The 13,197-nt window shown below is 35.8% G+C and overlaps 1 protein-coding gene and 1 non-coding gene across 2 annotated transcripts; one reads left to right on the top strand and one right to left on the bottom strand.

Moving 5' to 3' along the window:
* The first annotated feature begins 6,661 nt into the window (after window positions 1–6,661).
* Trnag-ucc (transfer RNA glycine (anticodon UCC)) lies at window positions 6,662–6,733 on the top strand. The gene has a single exon. It is a non-coding gene; the product is annotated as a tRNA-Gly (tRNA).
* Window positions 6,734–9,441: 2,708 nt separating this feature from the next.
* On the bottom strand, window positions 9,442–9,888 carry LOC131949499 (EKC/KEOPS complex subunit Tprkb-like). Its single transcript, XM_059311395.1, has one exon. The coding sequence runs from the start codon at window positions 9,886–9,888 to the stop codon at window positions 9,442–9,444; it is 447 nt and encodes a 148-aa protein (XP_059167378.1).
* Window positions 9,889–13,197: the final 3,309 nt, after the last annotated feature.

Genomic DNA, 13,197 nt, shown 5'->3' with positions numbered 1-13,197 from the left:
TGAAATAGTGAGTAACTAAATATTCTAATGTATTAGCGAGTGTCAATTGTTTATATTTATTATTATATCTTTCATTACCGACTGTTGCAGAACAATGTTTTTATGAGTTTTAAAAATAAAATACAATAAGCTGAATAGCCGCAACTTGACATCAAAGGAGCCGCATGCGGCTCGCGAGCCGCAGGTTGCCGACCCCTGGCCTGGATCAAAGTTGTATCTCCAAATAGATTCAACATTCCTAATCCTGTCGTATACGCAGTTTCAAGTATAGAAGACGTCTTGTAAAAGGGCTAAAATCGTTTTTCACCTGATTGAGTCGTAATTTTGTCTATTTGTTCATCTGAAAACACGATAACTTTAGTACCCTTCTAGTTATTTTTAATTATATTAGTATTTGATCAAAAATGTTCAATCCATTTTTGAGCGATTTCCGAAACACGGAAGTTGTACTTTCTCCACCTCTTTCAGACATTACCACTTCTGTTTCTATTTCTATTTCTATATATATATATATATATATATATATATATATATATATATATATATATATATATATATATATATATATATATTAACCTTGAAATTTCAAGTTCTTTCAAATCAACAATTAACACTATCAGATGTATAAGCGATAATTGATTCATATTAATATGCTCATTGTTGAAAGTCAATATTTCAGAAATAAACCATTTAAATAATTGATAAGAAAACAAAAACTGGCACTTTTAAAGGGGGTGTGTGTATGTCTGTGTGTGTGTGTGTGTGTGTGTGTGTGTGGAAGGGTGGGGGGGGGGGGGGTTGAGTAAGAGAAAGAGAGAAGTTGTTAGCCGACGTGGCACTTAATTTTATGTGAATTGTCGGGAGTGGCTTTTTGGGTCATTCGGTCATTGTATCAACTGTGAGGTAAGCGGATATTAGTTTATTCTAGGATCATTAAAAGTCCAAATTAACTATTGTGGGAAAAAAAGTAAAATATAGAAAATAGCATGCGTCAGCCGGGAATCGAACACGACTCGACTGCTTGGAAGGCAACCATGCTGACCTTTACACCACGTTCAATTTGTTTTAAATTATGATTTATATATTATGATTATATACTGATTAATTTAACAGTGATTGATTTGAGTATTGGCCTTGCTGTGGTCTTCCATCGATCACGTCACCATCCGGGGGGAGGGGGAAGAAATTTCACCTGGAAATTTCATTTTTGTGTAAGTCAGCTATTGACAATATCAGACGTCAAACGAAGAATTTTGTAGGGTCATCAATAAACCACATTATAACGGGGGGGGGGGGGGGGGGGAGGGGGAGGGAGGTGGGGTGGAATATAGTGATGAAGTGTTGCCATTGATCAAGGCTAAAGGGTGGAGTGGTGTTCAGGAAATAAGGACCACTTTTTATTTTTAAAGTAAATTTTGAAACTTGATACTGAGCTGGTAACTCGCTTTTAAAAGGAAGTTTTTCTAAAATTTAATAGTTATAGTTGATTAACCTCATAATGTAATTAAGAAAGGACTTGATGTTTGTTTTTTTTTATTTCGATTCGGAGGCATAGTGGGGGTATAGCCTGAGGTGTGACTGCATTAGCGGGGATGGAGGACTGACTTTTTGGGACTATATGTGACAATGGGGAATGGAGGACTGACTTTTTGGTACTGTATGTGACAATATTTAGTGGGGGCTGACTTTTTGGGACTATATTTCATAATGAAGAGGCTGGAGAGGTGGTTACAAAAATTGTTTTTTAAAAAATTATGACGTCGTATCTTGGACTGGACGACCCTCTAGACTCTAGACGAACGGAAAATTTTTGTTCCGTTGAAGGCGATGTTGTAAAGTAGGCTACTGGTGAAAACAGACACTAGAACGGGACTACACTGAGCTTAGACTGTTTAACATTAGTCTGGACTAAGGTGAAAATTTGACATGGTCTAAGATAAAAATGGCAGGGTTTTTCCCCACAAATTCCTCAGTGACGAGGTAGGTGTGGGGGAGTGGGGGAGGTGGGATGGGAGGGGGGAGGTGTCAGTGTTTCCAGTGGCACGCTGAAAGACAACTATTGTCTTTGGCAGACGAAAAAAAAACGATGATTTTGACTGAATAGGGGTAAAAAGCTAAATAAAATCAGTCAAATATTTAAATAAATGATGCAAAATTAAAATTATCTGTAGGTTGAAAGTTCAACAAAACGTTATTGTTTTCTTGTAGGTTAACCAATATTTTAAAATTCCCTTTATAGCATTTGGGAATCAACATCTATATATATGATTCTCTTCATGGGGACCATGCGAGACACAATGAAGACGCATGCCGTTACTTCCCCGCTCTCAAGGCAGATACCTACCACCCCCACCCCTACCAGTCTGGTGAACTGTAGTTAACACTAAATGTTTACAATCAGAGACGGGTAGAACTAGTGACGGCTATTTGGGGCAGATAATTTAGTTTTTAAAAGATTTGAAACTAAGGGGAGGTTAAAAAAAACAAGTTCTGCTTGATCTTTTCATTGTCGCCTGTAAACTGTCGTCACGGAGGGCTGCTTGAACGGGGGTGGGGTGGAGAAGAAAGTGTGGGTGAAGATAATCGTCCTTCACGAGCTAGTGATAGTGTTTTAAAGCAAAATATTTTCAGTCACAACATTGATAGTGTCGAATTCACAAATTATGAACTACTGAAAAATGGAAAGTAAAACAACCAACCTGTTTATATTGACCTTTATTGCTTTAGCCGGGAATCTAATCCGGATCGTCTGTTTTGAAGGCAACCATGCTGCCCTTTACACCACCGACATTCAATATGAGAGATAACTTCTAATGCGTAAATTTGGGACTACAGCCTTCTAAGTTTTTGTTTGATCACCAAAATAAATGCAATAATGGGATTTGGGAAATTACATATTTTAGCAACATAATCTTTTATTAAAAAGAGAAAGTTTGTTTTAATTCTTGTAAAAAAAATTGACGATCATTGATTACAGCGTGCTAATGCTATTGAAAGCGTATCGTTTAATTTTAAACAATAACAATGTAAAAAGAAACAAGCTTTTTGTTTTCTTATATTGTCAATGTGTTTATTAATTTTGGACATAAAATACTCTTAATACTAAATTAAACAACAAAAATTTTTTTTTAATAAGAAAAAATACTTAAACTTTATACAAGCATTGTATTTTCCGAAGTATTAATTAAATATTACCAAGAATAATTTTCATTTTCCCTTTAACAATGTTATTTTATAATATGGGAGATAATTACCTGCTCTTAGTTAGACAATCTATGAAATTTTTTGTTGTGCTGTCAGGAAAATATCGCCTACACCAGGAGTCGGCAACCTGAGGTTCGCGAGCCGCAGGCGGCTCTTTTGATGTCAAGGTTGCGGCTCTCGAGTTCAATGCACACATATTAATAGTTATACTATTTCATGTTCAAATCTCATAAAAAATATTATACCTTAAAGAAAAACAACTTTATACAGGATTAAAACACTCATCAGAGAACAGTGAGAAAAGGTAAGGTAGAAAGTATACGACAGCCGCTTGGGCACCAGGCCCAGCCCCACAGCTATGCTGTAGCTAGCACCGTGGCGACTATTCGATTTTTGTCACTGTCGAAGTGCCGACGTTTTCGAATATCGTTAAATGGGGAATGTTATTTTATAGAGAATACATTCCTCTACCTGTCAGTATGCATTAATTTGACCCGAGTGACGAAGTATTTTAGTTATTAGTTTCATACAGTTGAGCCAGGTACTGGACTCTGGGTTGAGTAGGGTGAAAGATAAGCCTTGTGAGAACCAAAGACAGAAGCGACCGATACAGTAATCAAACTGTTAGAGTTTGCCATGTTAACGCCTGCCTGGCTATGAAAGATACCTACTGGACCAGCGGTGTCCGTAAAGAAAGAAAAATAAGTTTTTGGCTTCTAAAGTGTATTGGGATAGTCATATAGTTATATTATGTGATTACTGCTTTTATCATAGCAGATCTAGCTAAAACAGTTTTTGTGCGAAACATTTGTTTGTTTTTATATGAAACAATAAGTTCATATTTAACGCTATTTATCTCAAATCAAAAATCAAATTTATTTACCTAATCCATATATGAAATACCAAAATATTGAAAAAAAATAATGTTAGTGGCTCTTTAAAAACTAGGAAATTTTTTAAATTGTAACTTTTGGCTCTTCCGTCTCAAAAGGTTGCCGACCCCTGGCCTACACACAAGACAATTTACCCCGCTTAGATTGTTACATCATAAGGGTTAGATGGGGGTGATGTCTTATGTTCTCGTTCGCAGATATTTTAAGAAATCATTTAAGTCCCTATCATAAATTATTATAATTTTATTGTCTATATTTTTATTTTCATTTTGTAACGAACCCCGGATTATTTACGAGTATATGTTACGTAAGATTTTTAAATAGAACGAGCCGACCCGCGGCATATCATACGCCGCTATTTAGTTGTTGTTTTTTTTCTACTTTTCAGTTATTCATAATTTGTGAATTCGACACTACCAACGCTGCCACTGAAAATATTTCTTTAAAACACTATAAGTAGCTCGTTAAGGACGATAACCCCCCCCCCCCCCTCACCGTCAACAAATGATCAGAAGGTTGTATTCCCAAATTTGTGCATAAGAAATTATCTTTTCCCTTAGTGTCGTGGTGTAAAGGTCAACTTGGGGTCTTCCAAGCAGTCGATCCGGGTTCGATTCCCGGCTGACGAACTGTTTTTAATAAAAATGTTTGATTACCAAAATAAATGCTATAATGGGAAATGGGAAATTACATATATTAGCGTCAAAAGCTTTTATTAAAAGGAGAACGTTTGTTTTAATATTTCTTACTCTTATTGCATGCACAAAGTTTGTTATAATAAAGGAGTTTATATTTGTTATTTTACTAGTTAAAGAAAAAAAATAAAACCCGATTGTTTTGTTGTGGCTGTTGACTAGTATTTTTTTTTTTTTTGAGACAAGAAAATATTTATTACAAGTATTATTTTCTACCCTGAAACAATCTATTTGTTAGTGCAGAAGATTGAGCATTCTTATATTAAAATCAATAACAGGAATTGGTTCTTGTTCTTTAGTCTTAACTTAAAGCAACATCAACAGACAAATAATTAATACCCGATTACAACTAAATCTTAAAACAAACTGTTAAAAGTATTTTAAAAAATGTGTTAAGTGTTTGCTTGGAGTTGAATTATTAACACCTCAAAGGCTTATCGTATTAATTTATAAGGATAAAAATGCAATAAAACAACGACTTTTGGTTTTCGTATTTAGTCACCTTGTTTATTGATTTAAAAATTAAAATACTCCAAATGCTAAATTGAACAACAAAAATGTTTTTGTTAACAAAAAATAACTCATAAACATGATATAATTATTGCACTTCCCGAAGTATTAATTAAAATATTAAAGAGAATACGTTTCTAGTTTCCCTTTAACAAGGTTGTATTTTAATATGGGAGGTAATTCACTGCGCTAGTCAATCATTGAAATTATTCGTTGTGTTGTCAGGAAATTATCCCCTACATTAAAGACAATTTACATAGCTCAGGTTGTTACATCATAAGGGTTAGATGGGGGAAAATCATTTACTTCCCTATCAGAAATTATTATAATTTTATTGTCTATATGTTTATAATCATTTTGTAACAAAGACGGCTTATATACGATTGAATGTTACATATGGTTTTAAATAGACTTTTAATTATCAAATATTTAATGTTGTAAAACATACTAGTCGACTTACGAATGTATAAAGTAAGATGAAGTTATCTTTGTATTCATTCTTATTGGTATTATTCGATATTTTAACAATGTTGACATTATATACGGAGCATACAATTATGTTGTCTTGCAGTTTTCAATAGAGATAGGCTTCAGGCTAAACTAATAATAGTAGCAAATACGGGTTTAAACTTTAGTTACATGTCATTGACTTCACAACCCGTACTAGTATTAGTTGTTTTATGTTTTATCCAATTTTTTGTCAAATCGTAGACCAGTCTAATTTTATCAGAAGCGTTAGACTGGAGTCCCTAGAGGAAGAGGAAAGTAGACAGGTCAAGGAAATCCTGGAGAAAGACAATAGAAGAGGCAAGGGTTGCCGGGCTTATAAAGAGGGCTGCCCAAAACAGAGTACGGCGGAGACGTGTGACGTCAAACGAATGTAATATTACTCAATCACAGACATCAACTGATTCGAACGGTCTCTAATATTTCTTAAGCCTTTACATGAAAGCGTCGGTGGTGTTATGGTTAAATTTTACATGAACTTCTATTTAAAAGCGAGTTAACAGCTGAGTAGCAAGTCTTTACTTCCTGGACCATACACTACCATTTATCTCTGATCAATGGCAACACTTTTTCACCATATTCCACCCCACCTCCTCCTCCTCTCTCTCCCCCCCCTCCCCTCAACTAATTGTGATATGGTTTATGGATGACCATACGCAGATCAATATTCCGATTCCTCAAATTCCTTGTTTTATTGTCAATAGTTGACTTATAGAAAGTTGAAATTTCCAGTTGAAGTTTCTTCCCCATCCCCTCTCAGGAGTGTGACTACAAATAGGTCAATATTCGAAGCTTTCAAAATAATCACAATCCAATTTGAATTTCAATCAAATTGAGCTATGTTATGCATCGGCGTCGGTGGTGTAAAGGTCAGCATGGTTGCCTTCCAAGCAGTCGATCCGGGTTCGATTCCCGGCTGACGCATGGTATTTTTTATTTACTTTCTACCACTCCGTCCGCCACTACTGTGATGTGGTTTTTGGGTGACCCCAAAAAGGCCAATAGAAATCACAATTTTTACGTCTGGAAGTGTTATTGTTTTTTAGCGCAATTTCCATTCTGGAGAATTGCGTTTATTAACGCGTCATTTCTGGGAATGGATGGATGGATGGATGAATGTGTGTCCGGGCTTTAAGTCGTATCTCCTCCTCAACGAAGCAATATCGATGACTAGTTCCAAAAGCAATTATGTTAAGCAAGTTACGAGAATGAGCATAGGCCATAAAAATTCCGGGTTTCTTTCATGTATTTCCCGGAAAATTCAAAAAACCTCGAAAAAATGCAGTTTTTGGCCCATATCTCGGCAACCAGACCACTTAGCGACTTGAAACATGTACCAATCGATTCCTGCCGTAATTTAGAACAATATTGCCGTTTTCAAAAATATCCTCTCGTTTAGTCACAAATTTGAAAATTACATAAACACCTACAAACCGATCGTTCTTCTAGCTTGAACGCATCCCAGCATTATACGTCAGAGCTATTTTTAGATAACATAAGGAAATTGCGCATAAATGTCACTAGACTTTTTAATTAAATTTGTTTTTCAAGAACTCGATATTTTCAGTGATGTATTTACGACGTCATTGTTCGAATCAATCACTTAGTTATCTAAGTGAAGTTCTATTTCCAGTTGTTGAATGGCTCTAGTCTGTAGTCGTACGTGCACTTCAGCTAGACTTCAAGGTGTGTGACGACAATTGAAGGTAAGAATACTCAATCACCGTCAACAAATTATCAGAAGGTTGTATTCTCAAATTTGTTCATTATAAATTATTATTTCCCATATTAAGTGTCGTGGTGTAAAGGTCAGCATGGGGCAGAGCGGAACTACCATACCGCCAGACCCCGCAATGCGGGGGGGCCTAGGACGTTTAGGGGCCCTGTTCCGATTGATTGTCGTTGTGTAAAGGTCAGCATGGGGTCTTCCAAGCAGTCGATCCGGATTCGATTCTCAGCTGACGAACTGTTTGTTAATGAAATGTTTGATTACGCGAAAAAAATGCTATAATGGGGAATGGGAAATTACATATTTTAGCGTCATAATCTTTTATTAAAATGAGAAAGTTTGTTTTAGTTTCTTATTGTTATTGCATGCCAAATGTTTGTTATTTTACTAATCATGTTAAAAAATATAACGTGTGATTGCTTAGTTTGTTGTCGCTGTTTTTTTTTTTTTTTTTTTTTTTTTTTTTTTTTTTTTTGTGTTTAATATATTTCCTTCCACACAGCTCACTCCATTCGAGCCAGGAGCTAGCTGTGTGGACAGGTTACATGATAAAATACATACAATACATAGCATTGCATACATACAATTTTACAATGTAATTTTCTTGATTTTCCTTCTGTTTTCTTGGTTTCATTTTTCCATCTTCTTCTGATTTCTTGTTTTCATTTTCGGTTTCTTTAGAAATAACATAGAGTACATGACGAAACATCATCGCTTCTCGTAGTTCTTGGCCTTTGTTTTTGCGTGTATAACAATCTTGATTAGGTAGTGTTTGAATCTTGGTTGGTAGATGTAGTTCGAGAGTATCAATGAGGGATGTTCCGTTGATGAAGGGATGAGTTTGGTGTCGTGGCGTGATGGTAGAGTTGAATCGATGAGGTATGACGCATTGGTGAAAGGGCGAGTCTCGTGTATTGTCGTTGATAGTAGAGTTGTTCGAACGAGTGGAGCTTGGAGAGAGTAGTTGAGTTGGGGGTTCTTGTGTTGAGATATCGTTTAAAGAGGGTTGCTTTGAATTATTGTTGTGGTTTGAAAAAGAGTGCAATTGTTTCGTAGTCGAGTAATTGAGGTGGGCGAGATGACGTTGAAGAATGAAGTTTTCCTTATATTGCTGAGTCGAGGATTGTAGATGTGAAGAATTTGGGCTTGGTCAAGTAGTTGAAATGGGCAAAGTGAAGCTGTTGACGAGTGTTTATTATAGGTAAGTTGAGTGGTTGACCTTTGAGAGGTGGTTAGTTGATTTGCTGGTATTTGATGGAACCTCCCACCTAAGATTTCTCCTAGGTGGGTGTCGTCAGAGTGATAGTGAGGTTGTTGATAGCGAGGCAGTTGTGTTTTGCGTAGTTGATCTTTGAGAGATGATGAGTTGATTTGCTGGCGATTGTGACGGAGCCTCCCACCTAAGATTTCTCCTAGGTGGGTGTCGTCAGGCTGAGGAATAGAAATGGAAAAATTAGCCACTCGTACATTTGAAGCCACCCAATACAATTACTGGGTGACTCATCTCGAGGGCATGTGCACTTCGAGGGATGTGTGGGCGCAACCCCGCTGCGATCGTTGGCGAGATTTGCATTTGATTGCTTGAGGAGTTGAGTAGTAGATTGACCGCCTCTCGGCCCCGGCAGCCAGCCCTAAAAAGGGCTGACCAACAAAATGGCTAAGATTTATGTAGATCCATAACAGATACTACACTTTGATCTTAGTCACATAAGCTTTTATTAAAAGGAGAAAGTTTGTTTTAATTTCTTATTCTCATTGCATGTACAAAGTAGTTTATAGTTGTTATTTTATTAGTTATAGTAATAAAATAAAGCGCAATTGTTTTGTTGTGTCTGTTGACTTGTAGTTAAATTTTTTTTTCATTCTACAAACAAGATTTATTATGATGAGATGATAATAACATTTAGTCTTTTCCTTTCCCTGCTGTTATTATTTCTTTCGATGATATGCTGGCCACAAGAGAATCCAGTAAAGAAAAGTTTGATAACTCCTCTTCTGTTAGTTTATATACCTTTGTGATTAATTTTGTGTATGCTATTTTCGGAAGTTGATCTAAATCAGATGTATCTTTCCCAAGCAATTCAGATATTTTGTTCAATGTATTGAAATCAGTGTCATCCACAATAGCTACAAACACACTTTTGTCTGAATCTGATGCACCAAAAGATCGAAAAGATTCAGAAATATTTTTGCTTGATGAAAGACTATATAAAATCTCTGATTGCACATTCTTTGTTACCAGTGAGTTTGTACGTTGAAGGTGGACTGCTTTGTTGGCTGCTACCAAAACTTGAAATTGATCCATCACCATATTAGCTTTAAGAAGACTTGCTTCGATTAATCCACTCATGACAATTTGCCTAACTAACTCACCGCCTAACTGTCGAGGACGGAAAGAGGTGCTCTCGTGAACCCGATTACACTACCGCAGGGGCGCAGCGTACGACCTCTAGCTCGGTTTAATTATCGAATGTCGTAGTGTATGGTGCGCCTTAAAACAAAGGTAGGCGCTTATTGCTTGCGGGACAGCCCTGGGCGCTAAATCGCATCCTGCGGATACGCCGGAGAACGCACCTGATTTGAGCGACTAAAGAAACTCATTGTATCCATAGCCCTATCGCGCTGTTTAAAATGAACGTATCTTTGTCCATCTTGTCTATAGTGTATAGCCTATTTTTAAAAACGAACCAAGCGCCATAGTGCTCACAGGCGAGCCCGGGGTGCTTCGTGTTGGGCAATAGACGAGGCTTCAGTGGTTGCGCCTGTTGCAGTTTTGTCGCTGAACATAGTAGTACCCTTTACATACTATGCAGGACGCCCGATTAACGGATGCCAAATACTAACATAACCGCTCAGGAACTCTGGGCGCCAAAAGGTGTATTGACAAAAAATGCACCACCTGGGCGCCGCCTATGAGAAATTTAAAATGATTTTTTTTTTACAAACCTCCCCTGAAGTGTTTTAATCAACTCCTTGAGGATTCATGACGATCGGATGAAAGGTGTGGAACCGCAATCGACATTTATTTTTATATAAAGTATATAGAGAAGAATCGAATAGTGCGCTACCGGGGCGCCAATTTTGCGAATTTGAAAAACCTTTTTATCAGAAACCTTTCCTGGAGTATTCTCAACAACTTCCCAAAGTTTCATTGCGATCGGACAAAAGGTGTAGTAATGCATAAAAGAAAACAAACACACACACACATACATTGATATATATAATATATATATATATATATATATATATATATATATATATATATATATATATATATATATATATATATATAAATATATATATATATATATATATATATATCCGGGTTCGATTCCCCGGCTGACGGACTGTTTTTTAATATATATATATATATATATATATATATATATATATATATATATATATATATATATACACCAAATCCTAAATAAAGATTATAAGGTCATAATATTGAAATAAAAATGTTAGTGGCTCTTTAAAAATTGAAATTTTGTAAATTGTAACTTTTTGGCTCTTCGGTCTCAAAAGGTTGCCGACCCCTGCTAAGGATCTTGCATGACCTTAAATCAGCAAATAATGTTTGAATTAGTTTTGAGTCTTCGTAACGTGTAAGAGTTCCTTTCATGTGGGCCGCCATTTTGTTTGTTTGGACATGAAAAATAATTATTAGGTTATATTTTAAATTTGAGCTTCCCAACACCTAGAAAGCGTATCGTGTTTATTTATAAGGATAAAAATGCAATAAAACAACGAGTTTTTGTTTTCGTATGTAGTTACAGTTTTTTCATAATTTAAACAAATAAAATACTCCAATTACTAAATCTAACAACAAAATATTGTTTAAATTAAGACAATAAATATTTATAAACATTATATAAGCATTGTACTTCCCAAAATATTAATTAAAATATTAATGAGAATACATTTTTAGTTTCCCATTATAAGATGTATATTTCAATATGGGAGATAATTGACTGCACTTAGGAAATCATTGAAATTATTCGTTGTGTTTTCAGGAAAATATCCCTACATTAATGACAATTTACCTAGCTCATATTGTTACATCAGAAGGGTTAGATGGGGGAGAAATTATTTACGTCCCTATCAGAAATTATTAAAATTTTATTGTCTATATGTTTATATTCATTTTGTAACAAAGACGGCTTATTTACGATTATATGTTTGTCAAATTATTTACTATACGATTTGAATTTCAATGGAATTTAGCTACCGTCGGCGGTGGTGTAAAGGTCAGCATGGTTACCTTCCAAGCAGTCGATCCTGGTTCGATTCTCGGCTGACGCAAGGCTCATTTTTACTTTGTTTTTCCTTTTTTTTACTTTTACAAAAGTCGTTAATAGCTTATTTTTATTTTAAATTTTAATGATTCTAGGAAATATAATAACATCAACATGCCAGTTATCATAAAGACTGAAAGTCCCAAAGTTACCCCCCCCCCCCCTACAAACTCAAAACTTTCATAAAATGACGTCATACCTATGCTAACCACTCCTTGCCCCCCCCCCCCCCCAACCATGTTTTTAAAATCGCAGCATTTCTTTTCTTAATATATCGATTTCTTTCTGAAATATTTGCTGAGCTGTTTCAACACTGATCATATCAATAGGTTACACAATTCTATTACAGTTTACAAAAATAGTCTTTCAAAACGTGAAATAAATGCTGAGATTCAGTTTGAAACATTAATTTCTACATCGCAAAAGTGGTCCTGACTCCCTGATACCACTCCCACCTCTACCCCTGATTAGTGATCCACCCCCACCCCATCACATTATTATTGTTTTTACGTCTGGTAGTGTCAATGGTCGGTTCATTTTTGGAACTTTGAATTTTCAATGAACGTTTTATTTTAAGAGATTCTATTCTATTAGAAAAAAAATTAAGTAATTAAAAATGGATTAAAAATATTGTCCCGAGTTGCCATACCCCGTAGTGTTATATTAGAATATTCGAGAAAGTTTAGGGGAGCTCACTCCCGATTTATTTAAATACAATTTCAAAGACATGATCATAAATTAAATGCGTAGTGGTTCTAATTAATAGACGAGCAATATTTTAAAATTGCTTTTTACCAGATAAAAAGGTTGGATTTAATACACAAAATTTACGATTGTTTAAGCTCTTATGGTGTTGGTTGGTTGTCATTTCAAACATTGTTGTTATTTTTCATTTTTGGTTGAACTAGAGAGTCTGAAAGACCCCTCCCGGAGACAAACTTTCAATTTGGCGTCTTCCACCCCCCCTCACCATATATATTTTATATTTATAATTCAAAATAGCAGCTAAAATGAGCTTATTTTGGCGCCCCTAGGGTCTGAACTCGGGGACATATGTACCCCCCTCCTCCCCCGTCGCTACGCCTCTGGGTTGGACTAGTCTTCTTCATCTCTGTAGACATACGTTCCTTCGTTGTTTGAGTCTAGTCTACAATAAACTTTGGTGTGTGCTGGGTCGTTGTCTGAGTGCCAGCATTTGAGGTGCGTTTTTAGCTGTTACTTTGTGGTAAAGTGGGTGCCTGTAGCCTCACAACACGAGCACTTGTATCTAATTGTCATTTGGGTGTTTCGTTGCAAAATGTTTGAGCATGTGTGTATCTATTGTAAGTTTACATATGCGACAGTTTTAAGGCGTCGAAGTG

Source organism: Physella acuta, unplaced genomic scaffold (genome assembly GCF_028476545.2).
Source record: "Physella acuta isolate Inbredline_101_S28 unplaced genomic scaffold, ASM2847654v3 ptg000699l, whole genome shotgun sequence".
NCBI lineage: Eukaryota > Metazoa > Mollusca > Gastropoda > Physidae > Physella > Physella acuta.
The sequence above is the reverse complement of the archived record's forward strand: the minus strand, read 5'-3'. Positions and strand labels throughout refer to the sequence as shown.

What these genes read in the sequence shown, in the direction of transcription:
- LOC131949499 (XM_059311395.1), bottom strand. Translation starts at nt 9,888, where the DNA reads ATGAGTGGATTAATCGAAGCAAGTCTTCTTAAAGCTAATATGGTGATG.